Below are 27,594 nucleotides of genomic sequence, written 5' to 3' on the forward strand. Positions count from 1 at the left end.
CCATGAGCACCTTTTTTTCCTTTTTTTTTTTTTTTTTTTTTAAATCTAATTTGCTTGACATGAGATGGCATGAGATACATTCTCACTGCAAAACCGCAAACTTACATGGAACAATACAGTTACAACCACTTATAGGAACATGTTCTAGCTTAATGTAATTTATACCTAAACATACTACTTTTACATGAAAATCTAAGATTCATACTGTGGTATTCTGTTTCTGCTGATACACTTTAAGGAAAGTGACTCATCACAGAGTAGCTAAATGTTGACCTGCAGCTTAGCTTTTTGAGCATCATCTCGGAGAATTATGTAAAGAAATGGACAAAGGTTAATAGATAACATTTGACATATGGGCAAATTTTAAGCATTTAGAAATTTTTTTTTTTTTTTAAATGCAGCACAATGATTCAGTGGCAGTTGAAATAAAAACAGAGTATCTTTCTGGCTCCTAAATCACTTGAGAATCACTTCATATATGGAGATAGTGAAAAACATTGTGATTATCATCTTATAAAGGCTCTAAGAATACACTAGCAATTTTCACTTTGTTTTTGTAAAAATCTTTAAAAATATTGTGGAAACATGTTCTTATATGTGGGTACTGCTGCTTGAAATTGAACAGTTGGTTGATGTCCAGACAACTATTACAATTTTTCAAAAGCAAAGCAGCTTATAAGCATAATAAACAAATGGTCATTTTACTAAAATTTAGACCTAATTTAGTAATTGTAGAATGACACTTTCAAACTGTGCAACACAAAATAATGTAGCCAACAGTAACATACAGGTACACCATTTAATATTTATTATATGCATTTTATATACATTATTTTTCAACAGCTGTACTTTTGCTATGTGGTACAATCTTAAAAATTTGCTGATTCATAGTTTGTAAAACAGAAACCTTACAAAACTCATCAAAACTCGCAAACTGATCAGAAAAGTTTTGTGGAAGACTAGAAAAAATACTTTATTGTATTAATCATGCATTACACAAACAAAATCTTTAGTTACACCATAAACTGAAGCACATCTGAAAATAAAATAAAAGCAGGGAGTAACTAGTCAAAACACAGCAGATTTATGAATCTTGAATCAACTACTTTTGTATTCTATTTGAAACGCAAATAAAAATTTTCACTCCAAAAGTTCTGAAACAAGATTGTTTTTTGGAATCAACTCCACTCCGGGTACTTAAGCAGAGGAAAAAAGAATTTCTTGGTTTGCAACTTTAGAATTATCAAATGTCCCATTTTCTCATCTATTTTAGACTGTTCAAAGAGTGCCATAACAGATATACAGGGCCCTTAACACACTACATAAAAGGATATAAAGACCAACAAAAAGTGAAATAAATAACAATAGGCCATTAGCAAGATGGGTAATCCTTGATAAATAAACTCGTAAATACAGTAAGATGTACAAAATATCACATAGTGATAGGATGCCAAGATTAATTTTTTTTTTTTTTTTAAAGAGTTCATTCGGGGGTGTTAACCCCTCTGTGTTTCATTTGAACACATTTTACAGTCCTTTATTTATGAAGACAGTTATGCGATGATGATGAATTAGCATCCTTATGCAAGGACTTAGCTGAGCTGTATTAGGCAAAAGAAGGGAAGAGTGTGGTTACACGGCAGCGGGTCAGTGAGATCTCTGTGTTTTAGGGTTCTATAATGCAGAAAAACATTATCAATACAATCTTGAGCACTGTTGTGACAGGCTAAATATATAAAAAGACTTATAAAAACTAGAATTTTATCCAAACATTTTGTGCAACTAATGCTAAAATATTTTAAGTTAAATTTCCTTTTCTTTAAAGCAAAATAAAAGTTTAAAAGGGGAATCTGTGGCATTCAACTGATAAACAGAAGATTACTAAGAGATGAAAAGAAAGCTACTCTTGGAGCTCACTTCCCCCCACAAGAGCACCACATTCCTAACCCTAAGGCAGCACACAGAGTCCAAAATAAAAGTCTTTTGTAAGATCAGACTCCACGTTTGCTTAAAGACACCTAAAGAACAGACATACGCTCAGTTCATATCCAGTCAAGGCTACAAATACTGGTTTTCTTTTTTGTATTTCTCCCCACCCCCCCAAATACAGTAATTACAGTTAAATGAATGAGCCTGACATTGTTCAAGATGTGGTGACTTTTCACCAACTTACACCTGCCCCACATAAGAGCCTTCAACCAGGCAGATCAGATGTAGTGTCTTATTGGTAACCTTATCATTGATGGCAGTGACGCATTCCCTCTTTTTTGTCCAAACAGACCTGCTGTTATGATGCAGGTTTATTCTGCTATGTCACACAAATACTTTGGCAAGGGCATCAGCTCCTGCACTGGCAATATATGCTTTTGACGGATGAAATGCTACATCATATATTGATTCATCCAGCTTTTTCCTATGAGCGGTTATTTCTTGCACACATGTCTTGCTGTCCAAATTCCATAACCTAATGGAACAATCATGGCCTGTATAGGAAAAAAAAAGGACAAAAGACAAAGTTAGATTTGTCAGACACTTAAGTGCATCATAAATGCAAAATTTATAGAGATACAGAATAAGAAAAAGCCCTTACTTCCAGACATTAAATAGATTCCATTAGGATCTACAGCTAGACTTGTGACAGCATCCAAGTGAGCAACCATAGAATGGATCATTTTACCTAAAAGTAAAATAAACAGTGAATTTCCTGTGAAGTACTGTTTCTTTTAAAAATAACATTCCCATTAAATGCAATATAGAATAACATGCTTGTTTAGATTCCAATAATATCTGAATGATAATTAGAAATTACTAAGTTTCAACTGCAGGCTCTTGTATAAGCATATGGATAAATGACACAACTCTCAAAAAGGCATTCCCATTATAAGCACTCTTTCTATCCATCTGGCATCTTTACCAGTAGAAATGACTATGAAGACCAATCTTAAAACAACTGGGTGAGAACCTCAAGTTTTAGTCTCTTAAATGTCCTAATACCTACTCCAGTAGGACAAAGTGTTAACAAAGCTTTGTAGAAAGGGACTTAATGAGTCATACCAAAGATCCATCTATCTCTTCTTTGCTAGGAGAGAGGGTATTGATGATAAACCAGGGAAGAAAATAAAACCAAGGCAACTATAAGTGATACTTGCCCAGAATACTTTCCAGCTTCTAATAATTAACTGTTATGTCATCACCCAGAGATGTTATCTCTGCATTTAACTACTTTTAATGCATTTCTTTTCAGTGACCGCCATTCCTGGACTCTTACACCATTTTTTATCATGTCACAATGCTTTTTAGAAGGAGTTCCAAAATGTTTAACTGCACATAAGAATAACCACCTCTTTCTGTTTTGAACGTTGTCACCTGTTGGGGGTTATCAACTGAACCTTAGTTCATGTATTGGAAAACAGAGCAAATAAATCCCTGTAAGACCATAACCAACATGAGGACAGCATATCATCTTTGCCCAGCTAGCTGTCTTCCTGACAAATCTCAGCTTATTTCATTTCTAAGACTCTTCCTGAAGAAGCTAAAAACTACTGAAGATCTCTGATCACCTTTTTAACCATTCTCTGAAACATTTTAATTTGGCTATATCCCTTTTAAAGTTGAGACTGGAGTAACACAAAGTACGCATGTGGATAACACCAAGAATTCATACAAAGGTATTAATTATTCTTTTTGTTATTTATTCCTTTCTTCCTTCTAACATACATTTTTTTTGTTCTGACTGCTAAATGAACATTTTCATCCAATCTCTTAACTCTGAGGTTTTACCTTGAGTAAGAACAGTCAGCCCAGTGATTATTATTTTATATTAAAAAGTTTGTTTTTCCTTACATTTATCCACACAGCATTTAATTTGCCTACTCTTAAGTCTTATTAAAATCTTCAGTTCTTCCTCATCAGCCTTTTTCTTTAATATCCTGAATTAATGTCAGTAAACTGTCAACATACTGTTCCCTGTCCAGATAATCCATATTATGTTGAACTATTGCTGATCCCTCCAGGACCTGCTAATTTATTTCTTTTCCCACACACAAAATGACCATTTACTTCTACCTTCTGTTTCCTGTCTTTAATTGGATTATTTGTTCTCCTTATTCTACATCTTTGTTTCTTTAAAGTAATAAATTTTAATTTCAGGACAATCATTGCAACTTATTTAATCACCACAATTCAAATACATACATTCATGGCAGGTGAGAAGGAAGAAAAAAAGTCTAGCTTTTTGACTTTAAAAACAAAAACCCCAAGAACACCATCCTCCACTCCATCCAAACCAAACCAAACACATTTAAAACAGGGGGTTGCACATATACTTTACTTACAAGTCATTTTATGCTGATTATTTTTTTTCTTTCAACTTCGGTGGGATAACATGCAGGAAGTGACTAATAATTTAATGAATGGGAAGTTTTATGTTTGTTCTTACATTTATTCCAATCTTTTCGTAATGACAGAGCATGTAGTTTTTCCCTGTATCCTTCATTCCTCTCTTTTCCAGATCCCTTCTGTTTTATAAACTTAATCAGCAACTTAAGTATAAGACAGGATTTCTTTGCTACAATGAATTTAGGTTTATTTCTTGCCCCAAGGGGTACTAAGCAGTGTTCTTTACTACTGAGAGCTGAAAAATGTAACTGATACATGCTTAGAATTAAAAGCACAGAAATGATGAAGGCAGGAAGAAAATGGCAGGCATATTCTATAAATTAGCAAAGCACTAATTTAAGAGGACCTTCTTGTCCCTCACAACTATCTCTGCCTGTTTTGAGAGAGTATTTTCTGACTGCTGAAGTCACAATTGCAACAGATACCACTATTTCATAGAAAAGGTACTGAAGAGGTTTAATCTTACAAATACCAGTTCTCTTTTGTGTAAAACTGCATCACTAGTAAGTTTTCTACAAATGGATTTTCTCTACATCCATCCAGATTTACTTTAAACATATACACACATACAAATTAGGTTCTCTTTATCCTTACCCGTTTTGTTGTCAAAAAATTTGATGTGTCTATCTTCATGGGCTGTAATAGTTACAGGAAGTGTGGGATGACTTACTACCTTGTTAATATGATTATTTGATTGTCCACCTGAAAATAATATAAAAATAAATATTCAGCTGCCTTAAAGAAAGGGTTAAAGTTAAAATGATAATATTTTAGCACTACATTTTAGCTTATTATATTAACTAATATTATATAAGCAACATTTTAGGAACAGCATCAATGAATCTCCTAAGAAATAAATAATAGCTTCTTGCTTTACAGGATGGGGCTAGGCCAGGTAGGCTCTAGCCAAGGTACTGTAAGGTTAAAGCTGTACAAGTGGCTTATGCACATGAAAGATTCGAGAGAGACAACAAACAAAGCAAGCAAGTACTGCAGGGCAGCACTAACCAAGTAGAAATAAACTGGTGGCATCTATATGTTTGGCCCACACCTCTTCTACCTCAATTTCTGTGCTTAATTTTTGTTGATTCTCTCTTCAAACTAGGAAAGGTATTTCTCCAACCTCTGATGTTCTTTCTCACTGTCAATGCCAGTTTTTGCACAAGCTACCCAGAATAAAGATTTTACAGTTTTTTAAATTGTGTTGAAGTCTTTATATGACCTATTTAATACTGTAAGTATAATCACTAAGTAAACTAGACTACTTGGATGGGGGAAGCAAATTCTCCCCTTGCATTATTCTTTAGGTCTCACTTCACAGAAAGGAATGACCAGAACCTGGAAGTTTTCCTTATAGAACACATTCACAGGTTCAAGAAAAGGCGGCTCTGTTGTCTAGAGTTTCACAGATACATAGAATTCTTAGAGCTACATCTTTGTAGCAACAGAATTTATAATATTAAAAGTTCCACAGGAGACAGTGTTTAAACACAAGCTGTGCAGAATTCTACACTGAACTAATAATATTCTGCTTAATTCACTTATTTACTTATCTTAATATCCTCCATGTCAAGGCTATAAAATAAAAACTGTGTTTTAATACACAATTCAGACAACTAAATCTTGATAATTCTTAGCTTAGAGAACAAAAACTGTTGCTTTCGCTATCTTGGCTTTCAAACACTGTTATTCCACAACCATTATGTCTGTTCTAAGCACTTTAAAATATTTAAGCAACTTTCATGATGCAGGAGAGGAGCAAAACTTTGTCATTTACTTCACCATATAATAAAACTTGGATAAAGGTACCTCAATCCAAGATGGATATATAATACAAAAGAGCTTTACTTACCAGATTCTATTTGTGATGAAAGCATTACCACTGACTGGGATGTTTCTAAATCATAGATGACTGTGCTGCCAGTGTTAAAAGATGCCACCATATGAGCAGGGTCACAACCTATAAAGTCAACTGATGTAGGTATTCCATGCTCTAGGAAGAGAGGAAAATGTCTTAAGAAAGAACAAAACACTTAAAATTCCTGCAAGGTCAAACATTTAGTTTGTTTTATAGTCATACTTTAAAGAAGAAATTTGCTCCCTTCTTTAAAGTAATGCTACAGCACCAGGATTACTTTATTAAAAGGTCTTTTCCCTTTAGTCCTGTTACCTAGTTTTGATAAACAGAGATAATGAGCTTGGACACACCATCAGCTGCCTCATAACAGATTGTCAAAATCACTGCAAAAGCTTACCTTTCTCTCCATTGTAAGTGCAAATACAGGGCATTTTTTCTGGTGGGTTCCATAATCTAATAGTGCCATCTGCTGAACAAGATAGTAAGTGATTCTTTACACCGCTGTAAGCAAGACCCCAGACTGCATCTGTGTGAGCAATTAATGTGCCAGCTAGAACGTTTGGCTCTGGAAAGAGACAAAAAGTTCAGAAATTAAATTTTTTTAGTAAAGAAACATTATGTATTTATTGTACCTCAATATGAATTCAATTCCACATAAAACTTTCAGATATCTCCCCAGCCCTTCCTGTTTAAGCAACAGCTACAATATTATACAGGAGGTAATTTTGTACAACCACTGCCATCTTTCTCACCCCACCTCCCCTCACCCCTCCCTCCCGCACAAAAAAAAACCAAAAAACAAAAAACAACAAACCAAAACAAAAAACACCAAGCAAAAAAAACCCACCACACCAAACCAACCAACCTCCACAAACAACTATGTCCATTTTTCCAGAATGATACATGCTCGTTACCACCTCCCATCTGAGGCACTTCCACCCAAATTCACCCTTTAAACATGCTTCTCTGTACAAGGCGCAGAAACACCTAACAAAATCAGCTTTCCACTTAAACACTGATGCTTAATGCTTTTTTATACTCAGTGTACTCTGCTGACACAGGGACATGCTCTAAAACTCTCAAGTACCCTAATAATTAAAACAAGACTACTTCTATTGTGGAACAGGGAAACACATTCTTATTTTCTTCTCCCTGAAACTTTATAGAGGAGTTTTTAATCTATTCTCTACCAGACTTTGAGTAGAGAAGTGAGAAAGAAGGATAAATGGAAAGGAATAAAGCCAGATAAATCACTAAAATCTAGTTTTAAAGAAAATTAAAACTAAGTTGTTCATGCAAACCAAAGCCCTGCTAACAAACTTTAGTGAGGAAAAACATTCTATTAGAGCTCTCTTGTATACATAACTTTGTCACTGCAGTAGAGACAGTTCTGTCTGAGGCCCATAAAGTTTATATCAACAGTCCTACTTGCACAAACAGACCAGTCCATTTTTAATGATTAGGCTATATTGAATAAAATTTTAGCAGAGAGGCACCATTTGAGCTATACTGGTTTTAAGGGACAGGGTGCAGTGGTCTTCCTAAATTGGTGCAAGACAGTACTGCTTCCCATCCCTCCCCATCTCACTGCCAAAGGTTACGCAGCCTAAGTTTTGTATTATCTCATACATTACATTGGCACAAGGGAGACAGGAAGAATTCTTGACTCTGTCCCATTCAAACTTCAGTAAGTGATGGAACTGCACCCTTAGAGTTACATTAAACACAAAATGCTGATCACTATCAATGGCAGGAGAGTGATGCACAGTTTTCCAAGCAGTTATTTGCTCTTCAATTTCAGACACTGGTTATGGGAACCAAAATGCAAATCTAACACATACATAGAATTTGAGTACACCAATCTTAGTTTTCTGAGAAATTCTTATCGGAAGAAATAATCATTCAAAAATCTGTAATTTCAGTTCAAAGTACTAAGCATGCTTCTTAAAAAAATAAGAGTTACAATTCATTTTTTCTTTACTGTTTAAACCTGAGAAATCGCCAGCCTTCCTATTACAGTTCTATACAAAGTACACCACCGATGCAAGTGGGAATAAATAATGTTTTCCATGCAGAGAAATTTGAATACACACAATTTAGTTGATAAATGGTAGTTACATTTCACAAAAGCTGTACAAAACATATTAGCATCAAGCAGAAAATTAACATTGAAGACAATGGTCATGAGTTGTTCATCTTTCAAAAGGTACTTACCATAGGTATCATATGGATCCACGTTAGGGCTAGGCATGTTCCACCACTGGATGGTTGCATCGATACCCCCACTGAAACACTGTTCTCCATTGGAACTAATTGCCAGTGACAATACAGGTCCACTATTGGGAGAGAGACAAAAAGAGGTTTATTGATACCACATACAAGACAGAAGTGAAAATTTGGCTATGTACTTTAAAAAAAATTGGATTAAGTAGTTAAAAAAAAATTAAAACTTCAATGAAACAATTCTGTTAAAATGTTTTTCAAGTCTTAACAAGTGATACTAACCTCAGTTAAAATATTTATAACAAATTAACTAAAACCAAATGCAAGCAATTCAGAGTATACACCCTTTATTTCTCAGAAGCAACAATAACTTCATCTACAAACAGTGTTTTTACACAGTGCATCTATAAATCAAATAGTTAGCTGTGCTGAAAGGGGTGGTTGTAGCCCCATCCCCCCCTATTATTTTCTCATCCTATTTTAGGAACTGAGAGCAACCTATGCCCCAGTAAACTGGTTCAGAAAAATGATCCTAGGAAGAGTACCTTTTGGCCAAGGTTAGACTTTTACTGGTTTAACTTCTTCAAACTGTTTGCTGTGATACTGGACACACACAAGCCCAAAGGAAGAATCACGTCTACTTTAGACACATTACCAAGTCAGGTTTAACTCTATTATAAAACCATATCCCCAAAATTAGATGCTTGACTCATTTGGTGGGCCATGCTCAGGACATAAGGAGTTTACTGGATGCTTAAGAGCAAACTAGAACTACACATTTGAAGATGGCAAAAAGAAAGACTGTTGATTGAATCGTATTTGGTAAAATAAGGAATGAAACTGGGCTGAAAGGGAATGTTGCTCAAAGCCCTGAGCCTGAGGGGAAAAATGGTAAAATTACTTTGTTACCAGTCTCATTGGAAGTCACAGGGTGAGGATTAGTTCTGTATCAAAACATCCCCAAACATTACCTTTTGGTATCCAGTAAAAAAAGCCCCAAAAATATCCCAAATATAGACAAAGAAATCTGAAGGAGAATTTAATTAGTCAGTGACCTTCTATCACTCAAAAGAACACCTGTATTTAAACATGAGGACAAATTAGTCACCCAGTCCTAGGGAAGAGTGTTTTACGCTTCAGCTAATGCACACAAAAAGAAGACATTAAGTTCTATTGAGTAAGCAGCTTAAGGGAAGGAGGAGGGTGATGACACTGTGTGTAGATTTCCTAATACAAACTAATTTATTTTTTTTGTCAAGGTCAGCACAGGAAGTATTATCCACTTCAACGCTTATCAAATTGCTGTCATGAAGTTTACCTGCTGACTGGTTTGGAGACTGGGTCTTTAGTTATATAAGCAAAGGACACTCAAACTACCATGACTGGCTATGAACTGCATTTTTGTCTTGCTTTCTTATTGGAAGAAAGCAAAATTCAAAATTAGTAACTGAGCAGTTAATGCAAGTTGAAAAATCACTAAGAGTTTTGCAAGTCCCAGCTGAACTTGCAAGTTTTACTAACATTGTTTAATTCGGGTTAGCTCACTGTCACCATCTACCACAACAAAGATCTTTCCCCCTTTCAGACTAGTTTGTGCCATCTGTTTTCCCAACATCTTGGGCTAGACTGCAATCAGAAATGAAAATATTTGTTATGGTGTGTAACGAACCACCATCAGCACACAAAGCAGACAAACCTGAGGTGGGAAAGGAGGAAGCCTGGGTTGACACTGCAAGAGAACTGACTGTAGCTATCAGAACTTTAATCAGGTATTAATCAAATTTGTGACTACCACAAATATCTCATAATTTCCAAGTTCCCCCAGCCCTGAGGGGCATATGTATGAATTAATACGCATGCCCTACGGGTGTATACTTTGGCCTATCCTGGCAATTAAATTTTATCTCTTATTCTTGCTCAAGCCCCTCAAAGATTCAGAACCCTCCCAGCTTGATCTCCTGATTTCTCATTCATAGAATCCACATTCAGGGGGTTGGTTTTTTTTTTAATCTGATGATTGCATCTGTTCTTTTAATTTCTTGGACCTGTACCCGCAGATACTAAGACTAATAAATTCTACCTTATTTATCTTGTTCACATATTACATATAAAATCCACAGTCCAAGACATGGTCATCACACAGGTGGTTTCATTATTATCTTCTACAGTCACTTCTTTCCCTTGCAACTATCCGCATTTGCCACTTCCTGGTCATCTTGTGTTATCATGGACTGTACAATTCATGACAGGGGCTCATTATTTTACCTGTTTTACAAAGTGTAACGGACCTTGTCTATATGATTAAAAGCAGAACACATTTGTGGCTTTTACAGTGAAGTGTCTTATGAACCCATTTGTCAAGCATTAATAATGTCACTTACATGTGGGCCCTAAATGTGTAGATAGGTTCTACATCTAAAGAGGCACTCCTGAAAGAGAAAGGAAGAGGTATTACATGAAATCTCTACTAAAAAACTCTGAAAACATTTAAGAGTTATTCAAAGGCATTTAAAACACAACTGATGTTTTACAAAAACCCATATACTTGCTTTTTGGCAGGAACTGTTTTCTGCAGATTCCAAAGTTTTAGAGTATGGTCCTCAGAGGCTGTAACCAGCACAGGCTCTACAGGATGAAAAGCTAATGCCCGCACTCCATCAAAATGACTGCGTAGCGTATACTTAGGGTTCCATGTCTTTCGGAAGGCATCTTTATTAGCTGGCAGCTTAAAAAAAAAATAAAAGGAAAGGAATAATTTTATTTTGGGTTTAAAAATATGTGTAATATATATCTATATCTCCCCATATTTTAGGTAAACATGCTAATTTCGATTCAGCTAATACATGTTCAATCTTAAATTCACATTTATCTATTAATCTGTCCATATGCATCTCTAACTCCCTCTCTGGCATGCAAGGTAGTCTGCAACTTCTTCTATTGTAATAGTTTCTTTCATCCCAGAGTGGAATGGAGTACAATGCTGAATACACAGACAAGAAGCCTTGATTTTCAAAAACTGGTTTTAATGCTTTTGTGCAATGATACTTTAATTCTTCTTCCCTGAAGAAAGATAGAGGTTTCATCGCTTATGTTGTCTGCACCCAAGGAAGAGATTACAACTGTCAACAGCCCATTTATCACTTAAACACAATAAAAATGAGCTTCAGGTGCCCAGTGAGTGATCTTCCTCAGATGAATAACTTGACTGAGAATGATAGGAAATATGTAATTCCTGAATACTTCTACACATGAAGGTATGTACACAGAAATAGGTAATCCAAATTCCAGTACACATTTGTCATGATTTTAAACATAACATTACATATAAATATTTTCTAAAGTCTTTAATGAGTTTTAAATATATTAGTGAGACAATAACTTAGTTTCTATGTGAAGCAAATATACAAACTTTACATTTATATATTGTAAACATCCAATTCATACTCTTAACCCATAGACTGTCTGGCTAAAATCTAAAAATTACAGCTGCTTATAATATTAATTATAGGTAGCTCAGAAGAGCTACCAGAAAACCCAAACTCTTTTACTGACTGCAAGAGACTAAATTAAGAGCTTTGAATACAATTTATATTATGCAGAGAACAAAACAGACCCTTAAAAGACTACATCCCATTTGGCCTAAGCCTCCATCATAAGGAGAAATACATATGCAAGTACTTCTCTCTTCCCCTCAAGTAATTATAAAGGGAGTTTAGAAAATCGACTTTACTTAGATGATTAAAATTAGCAAACTAAGAACAAATGGAAACTAATCCTATCCTCTGCTTTACACACTATCTATTCACCAAGTAATTGTTTAAGCATGTTTCTCAACTGTAGGCCAGAATCTCTCAATATCCCAAGATACTTTCAGAAACACCGTTAAGAGATTAAAATCTCCCATAGCTAATAAAATCATAGTATCTTATATCTGTCAGGACTGAAAATAAAAATCAGACCGTAACATATACTGTAATAAGTATTCTTGGACCAAATCTGTATCCTGGACTGAATTACCACTACTCACTCAAAACTAAATTTGATGCTATCCAATCAAAATAAATAGAAAGGCTCAGAAAATAAAATTTACTCTTCTGAGTTACAGACATACAGACATTTGCTGTCCCTTTATATTAACATAAATTTCTGGCATAAGTGTAAATTATGCCAAATTCAGATCAATCAACAGAAACTTGTTACACCAGACATGTAACCTGGATTTTATTTTTTATAATACCATCCAACAAATACAATTCATAATTACATTTCGTACAAAACATTTTGTTTTCAATGTTCCTACTTCGAAGTATACTGAATACTGCAGAGTTTTTTAAAGTTATTTAGCACTACACTGCATATTATATAGAAGTTTCATAAAAAGAATAATCTTTTGTTTCAGGGAACAGAGTGGAATTCTGGACTTCTCCACTGAACTTGATAGATTTCAGCCCAAACTGCGTATTTATTCACCTCCCTGAATCTAAAGTGGGTAAGACAAGGGAAAAAAAAAAAAAAAAAAAAAAAAAAAAAAAGTTATTTTTCTAGCAGACTCTCAATAATTTTAATCCTCATGTAATGTATTCATCCACCTGGGTAACTCATGTTGTCTCATGCACTTGTGGTGATCTGGGGCTTAGAGAAATTAAAGCCAAACATTTGAAAAAGCAATGGCTAATTTTAGCATATGTTATGTCCCAGATTAAACAGAAGACCTTGATTCTTTGGGTGTGATGTGCACCCACGCCACACTGATTTCTATTACAGTTATTACAAAGAGTCATTCAACAAAACCAGGACTGAATACAGTGGTCTTTATTTAAAATAAAACAACAAAAAAAAGAAGAGTTCATTAAATTTTATTTTTTTTTTAAATGGCCGTTGCAATGGTAATCTCATTCTTAGCAATTCAGAGGAATCTGTTAAAACGCAAGGCACAGAATTTACAAAGTTACAAAAAATGAGGTACATTTCCTACCTTAAGCATACCTTTAAAGCCTTAATTTTTTACAACAAACTCAAATATCTTGCTTGTTTTAGAAGACACCACTTACACTTTCCTAAAAATATTTTTATATATATGTACATAAGCTGACATTTTTCTATTTAATTTTCCCCCCATCCAAGTTTTCAATGAATCTTGACATCCTTACTGCAAGAGTAAGAGAACAACTGGCACCTCTTTAAGAAGAGATCCTTGCAACTGCTAAGAAAAAAAATGCACCTCAGAAAAACATAGTCAAGGACTTGGAAAAAGGATTTTCTAATTACAGAGGATAAACATAAGATACAAAATGGGCAAGAGGTATAATGAAAAAGTAGTAAAATGTGAAATTGTGTATCATTGTATCTTCTAAAGTGTGACATCTCAAAAGCCTCCCAAAACAGAAGGTGTGGACACACTAACCCGTTGAGTCTTAATGTCTCTATTGTAAATGCCAAAAAATAAAGTCACAAGAAGACAGACTATGGAACCATATGACTTCACTAGCTCCTCTCTTTTTCCCTGAACTTTGGGGGACTTCACTAAACAGGACTAAGAGGGATCAGCTGAAGCCTTGATCCTAGTCCCCTGACCACAAACAGCCACAGAGTAGATGCTTAGAATAGCAGCATCTACCAAAACCAAAGACGAGTTGTTCCCCCACCCAAAACCACCCCACCAACACCCAAACCAACGCATCTGAGGTCAGGATACACAAAACACTTTACATGTCCCAAAAAACATTTATCACAAAATCTCCTTAAACTTCGAGTGAAATAAAAATCATACAAACCATACACCACAAGAAATTGCAAAACAGATTAGAGGAGCAATCAGAATTGGAAATGCCTGCTTTATAATACTTGCTCAATCTAACGTAATAAAAATCCCTTTTGGCCTTCATTTTGTTCATCTGTATAGGAACACAGGCAAGCAATCTCTTCATTCTGCCTTGCAAATTGCCAGCAAACCAGACTGAAAGGTATTACACCTGAGCTATACAAACAAAACAAAAAGTAAAGAAATAAGACACCAGGGAAGGAAGCTCTTCCTGCCCCTGCAGGCAACAGAATTCTTACAGTGTAGTAAGAGGACCTGTATTTCCCTGTCTCAATTAACTACTCACCTACAGCAAACAGAGGAACTACAAAGCAACAATTAGCGATTGTAGTCAGTGCCTTTTAATGTTATTTTTTTCTTGACAATGTTGTGACTGATTGGAGATTTCCAAATTTAAATCCTCTGATAAATGAGAACTTTCCATTTCAGAGCCAATCCTACAGCATACAAATAGGAACATTTGATTTGGTAACAATATTACTCCCTCAGCATACAAACAACTACAAGGCACTGAGGTAAAAATAAAGAACTAGGTAATGAAGAAGACATGACTTGAGATGACTGTATTGTATCACAAATGACTACTGTTGTGGACAACCTGTGCACTAAATCATTCACATACAGAAAAATGTTCAGCTATAGTTGAAATTCTTAAGATTTAAATCTTAATCCCCATCCTGCCCACATATCCATACAACACTCATCAAGGAATGATACATGAAAGCTAGTAGAACCCTATTGTGACTTTATTTATTCATGCACTATAATGACTCACACAAGCTATATGAAGAGCATGGACTTACTAGAACCAAAATACAAGAAGTGAGAATATAAAGTGTTTGGGGAGTTTTGTCGTTTTACTTAGACATTAACTTAACATTATCTGCTTATCTGGAGATTTACTAGAAAAGAAGGTGGCTTCAGCTGAGCTCACAGGGGCATGAGATTAAGATGTCCTGCAAGTACTGTATTACAGTACATGGTAAGACACAGTCTTACTACTTTGCAGCTCCACAGCTATATGGAAACAAGTTCAGAAATTAAGAATTATCAAGGAATTTTTAACCTGAAGAAACATTGTTATGGAGAACAAATAGCATCTGAATTTCAGTCTCTTCAGATCCATGACAGAACAGCAATTCTCTTCTTAAATAAAAATATTTTTTAAAATTATTTCCATCTGTGTTGAGACTTCAACTTGATCTTTTCTGACAGACAAAAAATTCAGAAGCCACCCTGCATTTTTCAGACATGCTTTAAGAGATAGCAGATACGCTAAGATCACTGGGAAAGTAAGACTGGATAGGAAGCAAGGGAACAAAGTGACAATTATAGTCAGTGACTTCTCATTTCTGTTTGGTGAATGATCCAGTAAAGAAAGAAAAAACTTATTTCTGTCTTTGTCTCCTGCATCAGACAGATATTAAAGCATGAGATAACCTCCCCCTACATACCTCCCAAACTAAGCTGTAATTAAAGAGCCTCTCTTAATGAAGGGTCTCGATGAGAAAACTTTGAAAATCCAACTACACTGAAGCACTAAGATCGTCTTCATCTACAGGACCACTGATACCTTCAAACCTTCAACAAATTTGTGAGGTTCTGTCTTCTGCTGCAAACCCCTTTTTGGTTCAAGCAGTATTTCATACTTGCGTATTTATCACTGCTATTCTCTGCTTTAAGTTTCCCAAGAGCAAAGGCAACTCCAAGTTATATTCTGCATCACTCTTTGTACAATAACTGTATTGTCAGGTTTGTCACAAGTACCACAGATTCACCTGAAACAGTTTGATCAGCTGGTGTCAATCACATTATTCACTGTAATGCTTCATGAGTTTGTCTTGTCTCATCTGTAAATACTCCTCCTTTTTGGAATAAGCAAAACAGCTACATACTGTTTTATGAGAAAGCTGTACTTCACAAAAGACAGTAACATATTGCAAAGCTGCAATGTTGCAATCAAGCATGACATTTTCCTCAAAACTAGTCGCGCTTCTGGAAGTCTCTCGCAGGCCATCCTCTACAGACCAGCTTTCCCTACAGTACTAGAGCTCTTGAAGTAGACGTCACAAATTCCTTCTTTTACATCACAGACACTCCTGCAATCTCTTTAGCATAGAAAGAAGTACGGTATATATTTGCCATTGTGGCATCAGAATATATTAATGATTGCATTATTTTGATCTAAGATGATTCTAGCTCAGCATTGGGCTCCGACGGTAGCTAAAACCAACAAAAAATGCATAAGAAAAAGTACAAGAATAGCGATACTGCTTCTCACTGTTCCTCCAAACTATCATTTCAGCCCAGGAACTTCTTGTTCCTTATATGTATATAAGTTATTTTCAATGGAAAGCTAATTGGAAAACAACAGAAAATAATGATTTATAATGGAGCCAAAGTATTCCACTAATACTGGAGTTGTACAGATACTAGAATTTATGCTATTAATTGCAATTGATAATCATTCTCATGACATTAAAAACAGCCAACCAAGAATGGAGCCATGCAAAATACAATATTACACAACAACCCTAAGGGTCACCATACTAGTTAGTCCATGAATTAATTGTCCAGCATACAGATTGACTTACTTGGGATTTTCGTCAGCAGAAGAGGAAAGAAGGGTGCTTAACAAATATTTCAGATTTTTAAAAGCAAAAAGAACCAGAAAATTCTGTGGTTACAAACATGTGCCTTAAGAGTCAAATACTGTCCTGTCACCTTTACAAATTTAATGAAGAGCAAGTGTGACCCACTAGACCTTGATACTCTGAAGTTCTGAACTCAGGAATAGGGCAGTGCAACTGCAAAGACAATTTGTGATCTAATCTCACAACTGTAGCTGCCTCACTACTGAAAGTATACCATTTAGTTTTTTGATGCCTCATTTACTGTCAGTAAAACAGGAGTAACACTGAAACAAAATAAAATAATCAACTGACAAATTCAGAAGCTTGATCTGAGAAATTAAACTGCTTTAAAGTAAGTATTTTTCCTCAAACAAGTTAACATTAAACCAAACTTTTCTTAATTCTTCAACGAAGATACAAACAGGAGCATTTACAGGTTATTTAACCAAGTAAATGCAGCACTATGTAAAACAAAGCCCCAACGATTCAGCTTCATAATTCCCAGGGGAATTTACTACTAGTTGGGAGTAGTAGTTGGGAACATCCAGGTTTGGATGTTTCAAACTTAAGCTGCCTTAAAGCATTACAATTGAAGCTTTTGAAAAGCTTTTACTAAGTCCACTTTTTCATAGATTTCATTGAAACTTTTTTAAAAGTGACAATTTTCTAAACAATTGTATATGATCCACAAGTGAAATACGTTTTACACATGATTACACAAGATATTTAGCCAGACAGAAGGCAAAATCCTGAAAAAGCGAAAATGAAAAGACCTGAAACTGAACTCTGATATTATCTGATTTCCCATAAATATTATGTCATTTGAAATTAAGCTGACAACCTGAAAATTAATCTTTACTGTGAACAGGATGATGTATTTTACAAATTTAGAAAGTACTCCAAATATTTTAAAAAAAGCTCTTTCATTTGTTTTTATTCAGTGCAGTAATAGAAGGATGGATAATTAACATTTTAATTTGTTATTCAGGAAGTAAAACTTCGTAACGTAACACCTTTCAGTGATGAAGAAATTTAAGTATTAGCTCTTACTTCATTACAGCAATTAATAATCCTACCAGTTATCAATACTGAAGAATGACCATGATTTTAAAAAGGTGTGTAGTCACACTCAAGTATTTTCAGACCCTATACCTTACCAACAACAATAACAAAAACCCCCAAACAACCACAGCTCAAAACCACAAAACACTTTAAATACAGTACAATACCTAAGACTTACCTGAACATTTCCCTAACCAGCTATCAAGTGTTACTAGCCAATGAAAAATTCATATAACACTATTGGTAGTAGCCTTCTGAACATGGTCAAAGGAATGTCAGAACCAGAACACTCTGGATTATAATAAAAATAGACCCCAAATCTTATATCTGAAATATACTACTATATATAATCTATGTTGTTAACACTACGTAAACTCAAAGGGAAGAACAAAGAAATCATATCAATATTTGTGTTTTATGCCATGTCTTCTCAATACTCCATATCAATGTATATTTTTGTTCAAATTCACATTAAGATGTCAGTCTATTTTATGTTGTAAAACATTCCCCAAGTAACAAAATCTGAATTAAATTATTTAAGTAGAAAACAAACAAGTAATCTCACTTAATTTTGATTACCCAAATTACTTAGCCCATTCACAAGGTGCTCCCTCCTCCTCCCAAGTAATAGTTTATGCTAATGAAACCTCTGTTCTCTGCATCTGTAATATTCAGAGATGGGGAGAGGGGACCCAACTATTATTGATTAAATTAAACCACATAAAGAATTTTAAAATAAAATTGCACTTACATCATAACTATAGTCTGCATCATTTGTTACTGTCAAGTCTGCAAGGTCTCCAAGGCCCAGTACACTTAACAACACATCATCAGAACCCATAATAAATGACTTGCCTCCTCCAGGTGGAAACGTTATTGGCTCAGCTACAAAGAACAAAACAGTTTCTTTAAGTCTCAACGTAAAATTCAAACTGATCAAAAACTGCATTATTCATCACTTAAAAGCAAAGCAGAGTTTAAAACTGAACTTGTATGTACTACATACTGCCCCTACTAAAAAACAAGAGAGCATGAAGACACGCACACATGTGCAAACACACACACATATATTAAATACACAATTCTTATATCATGCTTTTCAATTGATTTCAATTTGACAGAGGTGTTCATTATTACTGACAAATTATTTGACTGACTTTACATTGCAATACTGAATGTATATCCCAGGTCTCCAAATTCTCAGCTAAATACTTCATTCACTACACCATGATATCTGCCTTCTATCCAGTTGTAACTAAGTCTCTGTGCTTTATACTAGTCAAATATCTCTACTTGCATGTATAAGTATTTTTTTCATGTCTCAGGCTAAAGGCCTCCTGCAAAACATCTCTTTTACTTTGGTTTTTTTGGATGATTAAAAAAATTAAAACATCTGTTATTCATGAATTCTCTCTCACTTTCTCAGCATGATTTTGCATTCTAATTTAAAATGCACTGTACTGATATTTATCTTTGCTAGCTGTGCCTTCCCCAAATTAACCTTTCTGTTAATCGTCATTTAGAATGAATACAAATTATATCAATTCACATTTGAATAATAAAGTTTCAAATATTCATACATTTTATTTACAATCTTCAGCAATTCTGTATATCTTCTACCCACAAATATCAGTTTAGCAGTAAGGAACAGGAATAAAGGCTTAAACATTGTAATACCTTAGCATATATTAGAAGCTGCTTTTACTTATATCAGTATTCCTTTCTATGCGAAAACTGGAACATTTGTTAGGTAATTAAACTTTAGCTATGTGTGAACTTTAGTTAAGTGCAAGCATCTGCAAAGTATGTTAAACTGTATTTGACATCCTGAAAAATTAAACTTGCTTGAATTTTGGATTTCACTGATTTGGCAGAGAGAGTAATGGTCTCACCTTAATGCCACCCCTTGTTTCTAATGCTCTCAATAAAAATTGAAACTCAGAGGAAGAAAAAAAGTTTCCAAATCTGAAAAATATCTATATCCTGGTTTTGGTATTAAAAATATAGTTCCAAACAAGAGGACTAATAGTCAACAATTCTTATTTTGAACATGCATCTTTATTATTCTGTATCATCCCATCTGAATGGTAACCTAGTTATGTTCCACTCCAGCTGAAGAAAGTAACACAAAACAGGTGTAAAGTTCTAGATGTTTGTAATCATTGCTATGGCTACACAAAGAGAAGCCAGCCCAGCCAGATTAAAAAATTAAAAAAAAAAAAATCACGAATTCTAATGCTGGAGAATACTGTAGTATTAAGAAAATGTAACCATATTAGCACATGTAGTACAACTGTATGTGAAAATCTGAGAATATTATCTATGTAAGAATAAACACTGCTGTTCTTACACCTGAATAAAAAGAGCAAATAGTATTCTAATCAGGCACAATCACCTTTTTAAAACATTCACAATCCATACAAAAGTCTTGACTCATCAGAATGCTACATTAACTTATCAGCCCAAAATAGCTTACTATGTCTTATATGAATAAACCTTTCATTTCCATTAATATTTTACTAGAACTCTCAATTTTACAGCCTATTCCAAACTACTCATATTTCAGAAAGCCGTATTTCGATAACACACCCAATTATTTTCCATCTTCTCACCTATTTCCCTTGCTATTGGGTTTTGTTTTGGTTTGGGTTTTTTTGGGGGTGTGGGGGGAGGGGCAGCAGCAGCAACAATGGGGTACCCAGTCATCCATGCTTATTAAATGAGATCAGAATTTCTACAGATTGATTTCTTAGTGGAAGTGTCTAAGCTGAATATAAAAGGAGATACAAACAACACTTTATATTAAGCAAGAAACAAAATAGTATCACAAACATTCTCTGGGTGAGCCTAAATTGTGAAATCCTCAAATGAGTAACAATTAGCCTCTTGGTTACTTCAGAGAACAAGTTTTTCCTGGTTTGCTTCTGACAGAAAAATAGTGGGAGAAAAAAAAAAAAAAAACACGATAAAGCCTGCAAAAGAAAGAGGGAGAGGTGGGGGCTTTTTTGGGTGTGTGTGCATGTTGTTGTTATTATCATTGTTTGGTTGGTTTTGTGGGGATTTTTTTCCTTTTTCTTTTGACTCCCACAGAAAGACTCCAATACTTTTATTTGGAATTTTCAAAACTGGCTTGCATCTACAGTCTTGACAAGGTCTCATTCTCCCAAATACAAGTATCCATTTACAAGATAAACCTCCCAAATCATTATAGAACAGAGCTGCTGATCACTACACAGAAAGGAGGCAATATGCTCATTTTGAACTTTAGGACACTTTCCATCCCTGTTGTGATTCTGTGACTCCAATCTGATGTTTAGGACAGGCCCACAAGTCTTAAGTAACCACTGAACTTGTCATACTAATTCTTTGTGAAATTAATGTTATCTGTCTTTAATAGATCAATTTTCATATGCTTTATACTAAAAATGACGCACTGCCACAGAAAAACACTACCACTTTTAAGCATCTATATTATAAATTTATCAAGCTTTATTTGCATCAGAGGTGAATATCCCTTTAGTTAGAGCTTCAAAATTAATGCTAACAAACTTAGGGGCCTATTTCTCAATATTAAAGTTGCTAATATGCATGTATAATGTGTTGTATAATTTGCACAATTTATTATTTAAAATAAAACATATTCAAAGTAGTTTAAAAAAATGCTTGCAAGCTGTTTTTATAAAAAGGGCAGAAAAGTAACACAATGAAAGATGCATGATGTTATAGCTACTAAAAATAAAGACCCACAACTCTGCATATTAAAATCAATGCATCAATAGATAGATGCAAATGACAGTTAAATAAATCACTTACTGAATATTTTTCATCTTTAAATAAAAATCTGAGTATTTTTCTAACACACAGAGTACAATACTATCCTCATAGCATAATGTATATGTTTACCTGAGTTTGCAATCAGTAAATATGAAGTAAAAATGTGATAGTACAAGTTTCTTTCTAGGTGAAACTAGGTGACAAAAAAATGCAATAATTGAATATTTTCTTGGCCAATTCTAATCAGCACTTCTTACCCTCAAGTTCTTGACATCATACATAATCAAGTCAAATTCAAGCAGTAATATTTGTACAGTCTGAAAACTACGTTAATCTCTAATCAGAAATGTATGCTCACACATGCTGTTGTTGTCTACTATACAACAGAGACATCTTAATCTCGTTTTCCAGAAAGTTAATGTGTGGTACACCAAAAGCAGTAGTTAATGCTCAAGCAATTAGCTGTTACTGCTATTTTTATGTCAATCTATATATTGACACCACCACAATCTCTAGATATTAAAACAACCCAAAACCCAACCATGAAAATAATAATTCTCTGTACAATACACTGGATGGAGAATCATGATGCAGTTGATTCTCTTTCCGAAAGTGATGCAATATGGTGAAATGAAAACCCCAATTTCTTATGGCCAAAACTATAAAGTGTAATTACAGCATAACAATTTTCTTTTACTTAATCAGGCACTTCAGAGTGGGGAAAAAAACCCCACAACCAAAAACCATACCTTTAGAGATATAAAAGATATATTCCCAGCCAATTAGAACCATAGTTTATTTTCTTCCCTGAACCCCCTCCTCTCCTCAAGGAAAAAAGTGATCTTAATAACACTATGTTCTCTATATGAAAACAAAATTATCAACCAGTATCTCAGAACTGTAACACTTCAGAGTGTAGTATAAACCTTACATACAGTCCTAAGAACATTATGGCTTGGTTCATTAGTATAGGCTAGTCTGTCCCAGCAAGTAAGCCTAAAGTTGTCTGCAAAAAACTTTGCTTTTAAAACACAGCTGAATAAATAGTGAAATCTGTATTTTATGATAAGGAAGTATTTGGTCTTGTTAACAAAAGACAGACCTAGAAGGAATTCAAAGCAACATTAATCTTGTTTGCTTTCAGCTTTGCACCACACACCAGACAAAAACTCAAAAAGCCACATAGTATTCAGGATGAAATTTCTGATCAAAACAGCAGAATTTACACTCTAACTTTCAAGTCCAAAAGTTATGCAGAAACCACAATTAGCAGATACAATGGTAGATATATACATACTACTACTCTTAATGCATCAAGCCCAAATTACACTGATAAAATGAAAACATATGAACACATTGAATGGCATGAGAATATAATCCTGAAATTTGAAAATAGTGTGGACAATCTTTATTTGAAATGTAGCACAGTGTTTATGCTACAGGAACCAGGCAATAAAAGTGAGTCCTTACCAAATTCAAATTCAGCATATATTTCTTCAGAAAGACTGTTTTTCTGACATTTTCTAGATGTAAAGTCTCTAGAAGAGACAAGAGCTATATGGCCTGTCCTTAACAATGAACATCTGTGTTCCTCTGCACAACATGTATGGCCTAAGAAAAATAGTCTAAGACAGACTGTGAGAACTGCAACTATAGGGTCACATGCCCTTAATACCTTAACAAGGCTAAGCATGTTAATGCTTATTTACATCCTAAAGCATGTAAATAATAAACCTAAATACAACCTAAATGTATGTCCACAAGTTTTAAAAAGTGGAACTTCACCAGTAGGTTTTTCAGTTGCACTCCACAGGTAAATTTGATAGTGGTTCATCTTTAACTCATAAATAAAAACAAAAAGGAAAAGGAAAGCAGTAAAAGAGAACATGGGAAGACAAACACTTGTAAAATAATAGTTTGGGAGAACAACAAAGAAACCTCCCTGCAAAATTTCTATTTTTCTGCTTGCCTGGTGACAATCATTTGTGGGGTCAGGGGTGTAGGAAGAGTAGGAGAACCAACAGATTATTAGGATCAGTAATAACGCAAATTCTTTCCACTTCTTGTATAGCTGATACCACGCCAGGGCTTATGGGTCAAAGATCATCATAAAGGAGCCAAATCTGAATTCAGCTGAGTATTCTGAATGAGTATGTTCTGAGCAGAGAACAGAATTTACATAGTCATATTCTAATATCAAAATTAACACAAGGAAAATCATTCCTTTAAAAAAATAAACTTAAAGCTGAATATAAGATTTTGGACTATTTAGATAATAGCTTGCCACTAACTTTCATTGCCTAAGGAAATCTTGAAATTGAAACCAATACTTTGTAAAGAAATAAATAGTGTCTTTGTATACCTGCATATATAAAGGAAGAGAATTTTAAAAAAGAGAACATTAAACTTCAGGAAAAGAGACAAATTAGTCTCACAACTTAAATAAACCCCTTTAAATTTCACTTTAAAAGGCAAACTGTGTATCAAATGTTAATACTCACCTTTTTTCCCCTCAATCAGTAACACCCTATTTGTAAAAGGTTTTGCTAACAGGGGGAGTCTGCAAACAGGGATTTAATAGTGAATAGTATTAGAACACACTGCTGTACATAAAGTTGTCTTAAAATACTTATGAAATAATGGTGAGTTACAATAAGCCACAGAAACTCAAGCCATATTCTTATAAAACCAGTTGGGAAGAATTACAAATAAAATAATAATGTGGCAATCTGCAATTGCACTAAGCTTTATAGAGGGGACAGTAAATTACAGCGTGTGCTTTCTGTAAGAAATCTCCTGAAATACAATAAGTAGCTGAATGGTTTGTACCTTCCTCTGCTCTTGCACCTTCATGATCAGTCATTCTAGAAGAGGGTGACCTAGATTGATTAATGATTCCTGAAGGGATGTGGGGTATCTCATCATCGCCCAGATCAGCTATCATGTCGTGAAGTTTTGTCCTGTTGACTCCTGTAAATTAACGTCAGCAGCAAAGATTCATTTGATTGCTACCGCTTGACTTGACTGAAGTCTAAAAATCCATTAACTAATGAAACAAGAATAATTACTGATGGGACCTCCTTAAAATAAATACAATGCTTTTCTTTTGTCTCTGTATATTAATAAAATTGATCTTTTGGAAATCGAAATGAGTTAATACATCAAATCTGAAAACTACATGCAAACAGTTTTAATTCACTCAATCACAGAATAAATCCTTTGTGTTCTGTAGATCTATTCTACAGTTTCCTGTAGGAGAGAAAAAAATAATCTTACAGACCTCATGGGAATTCAAACTAAATATTGAAAGAACATTAACTATTATACAAAATACATATGAATTAAACATTTGCTAATAATATTACGCAACTTTAACTATACTAAACAATTTAACACTGAAAAACAGTGCAAATAAAAAATAAGGTTAAAGATGAGGGAAAAAAGTACAGACAACTCATAATGGGGGTGCAACAAACAATTAACTTTCCCTGCTTTTGAATGGTATTTAAATTGTATAAAGTGTTTATTAAACACAAGAGCAACAATGCTTCCACCACTGCATGAAACTGCAGAGGTATATTACTCTTATTATACAAGCATGTCTCTAGAAACAAAGCATAGGGATTTACGTGCATTAAATTCATGATGTAGACACTAGCAAACGAGAATAGTATAATTTTTTTAAATTAATAAATTCAATCCTGCTTCCACCTTATAGATTGCATGTCAAAAAGTCAAGTTTTAATATAAAGTGAAATTTCATTGACAGAATCTCCACAATGATGCAAAACATAATCAGCTTTTAAATAAGAGTCCTTCCTGGGACTGCACGCAGTTATATTGTTGAACATTTAAAACAAAAAACCCACCACCCCACCGCCAAAACTATGCTTTTAAACTTGTTAAAATAAAAATATTTACTATCTTTGAAAGGGCATATTAGAACTTAAATAATTTTCAAATATGTCAATTATTTAGTAAACGAAGCATTAGGAAACAATTTCTTATAGTCTGGGGTGACATGTACCGCTTCTATTAAAAAGGAAATCAAAACTAAAACAAAGCCTTTATTCTCAAAAAAGTAAAAGGTAAACACTAATTACAGATGAATCAAAAGCAGAACTGTTCATTTATACAGTTGAACACTAAAACACACTCTTTCAAATAATATCTAATAATTTCCATTTTTAGATTTCCCTGACAAAAAATGATGAAAATTGATGTGTTAAAAAATAAGCATCTATCAATAATTTAATTCTCTGGAGAAAATGGAGAATTGTCTGGAGACAGGGATGATAATGAAAAGTATTTCTGGAAGTAGAATCATAGTGAAAATATATCATGCATACCCCAAGAGGTATGCGGTATAACTCATTCTCATTAATACTTGCAAAACATTTTCATTTTGCCAAATAATAGAATTCCCTACACTTTTGTGTGTATGCGTTTTTGATATTTTTCTTTTTTATGGAACACAGTATTCCAATTAAATCTATGAATTCTGCTACCCAGAAGTTGTTTGAGAATAAAAATGGCTTCCAAACATTTCCCTTATGCAGCAGAACAGATTTCAAGTGGCTAATTTTCATTTCACTCTCATGAAGAAGTGACTCTAGAAACCTGTGATCTGAGCTAATGAAGTGAGTGTAAAATAATAAAAAACAGAAATGTTTCTTTTGCACCAACACCTTTTTCTAATAGTCACCAGACTGACGGGATTTAATTTCAAAGGCACAATACTTAATTGCAGTCAGCAGATGAGATCTCATTTCAAAAGTGGTTCTTAAAATGGCCAGGTCTCTACCATACAGGCCACAAAGCCTGCTTTTGTCTTTATTCCAGCTGGCCATCAGCTAGACACCTACCATGACCAGCAGCAGATACATTCTTGCAATCAGTAAATGACATTATAAAATGTCATGATGGGTACCCTAAACTGTCTACTTTAATATACCCTTTGCTTTTCATAAAAAACCCTTGTCTTCTTGATGTCAACATGCATGAAGTGTTCAACGCACAGATAGAAAATGCCAAAAATGGCTTAAAAACTCTTATTCACATCCAAACTTTAAGCATCTTTTGGAGATGCTTTCAGACCAAATGTATGGGCACGAGAAGTTTGTCTCAGAGCACACTCAGAAGTAACTAGAAATATCGTCCCTGCTCTGCTACCTTGAACCAGCCAGTCATTTAGTATGTCGCTGGTTAGGGGACTGTCAGCCTTGCCTTTTAATGTTTCTCAGTATGTTTAGTCACTTCTTATCCTTCAGACATAACCTCAGAACAGCCCTCAATCATACAGTGCAGAGAGAAATTTCTTTCTGAAGTTTATAAAGGAGCAGCTGATGTTCCCAAAAACTTCTCCGTATTTCATGCTGGAAAATGTCAAGATTCAAGATTGTGCCACCCCCACAGACTGTGCAGATTTCATACATAGTTGCTGAAGTAATTTAAATGTTACAAAGATTTCTAAGGATAAGAATGTGCTGCCTCTGCATAAGCAGCTATGTTCAAGGCACAAACTGGATTACTGTTTTATTCTCAAGACAAGACTGAAAAAAAAAATCAGTAAACACGAACCTGTTATGAACAAACACAAAACATGTACAATCCCATCTCACTGTATCCTCCTTCAGAGATCAAGTGAAAAAAGTAATTGAATATTCAGTGCTGAAAATTTGTAGTCTGAGAAGACATAAACAGATTTCTATTAGCTTCAAGATGTAATAGCCCAAGCCCGACTATAACACAGGGATCCTTCTATATCAACAGCTGATGGTAATGAAAATGGTAAAATCCAAATCTGTCTTCATGCCTATAAACTA

At 34.4% G+C, this 27,594-nt stretch overlaps 1 protein-coding gene across 5 annotated transcripts in view; it reads right to left on the minus strand.

The window, feature by feature from the left end:
* Window positions 1-785: 785 nt before the first annotated feature.
* STRN3 (striatin 3) overlaps window positions 786-27,594 on the minus strand; it is a 68,531-nt gene continuing 41,722 nt past the window's right edge. For 3 of the 5 annotated variants that reach the window (XM_074909838.1, XM_074909839.1, XM_074909837.1), the window contains 10 exons: window positions 24,599-24,739; window positions 18,747-18,880; window positions 11,029-11,204; window positions 10,861-10,908; window positions 8,471-8,592; window positions 6,654-6,821; window positions 6,251-6,391; window positions 4,993-5,100; window positions 2,591-2,677; window positions 786-2,483 (listed from right to left, as the gene is read on the minus strand). In XM_074909838.1, the coding sequence (XP_074765939.1) occupies window positions 2,314-2,483; window positions 2,591-2,677; window positions 4,993-5,100; window positions 6,251-6,391; window positions 6,654-6,821; window positions 8,471-8,592; window positions 10,861-10,908; window positions 11,029-11,204; window positions 18,747-18,880; window positions 24,599-24,739 (1,295 nt within the window). In that variant the 3' untranslated portion in view covers window positions 786-2,313. The remainder of the gene's footprint in view (window positions 2,484-2,590; window positions 2,678-4,992; window positions 5,101-6,250; window positions 6,392-6,653; window positions 6,822-8,470; window positions 8,593-10,860; window positions 10,909-11,028; window positions 11,205-18,746; window positions 18,881-24,598; window positions 24,740-27,594) is intronic. The other 2 variants (XM_074909841.1, XM_074909840.1) reach the window with 1 other exon arrangement.

The sequence above is a fragment of the Athene noctua genome, chromosome 6 (assembly GCF_965140245.1).
Source record: "Athene noctua chromosome 6, bAthNoc1.hap1.1, whole genome shotgun sequence".
NCBI classification, from domain to species: domain Eukaryota; kingdom Metazoa; phylum Chordata; class Aves; order Strigiformes; family Strigidae; genus Athene; species Athene noctua.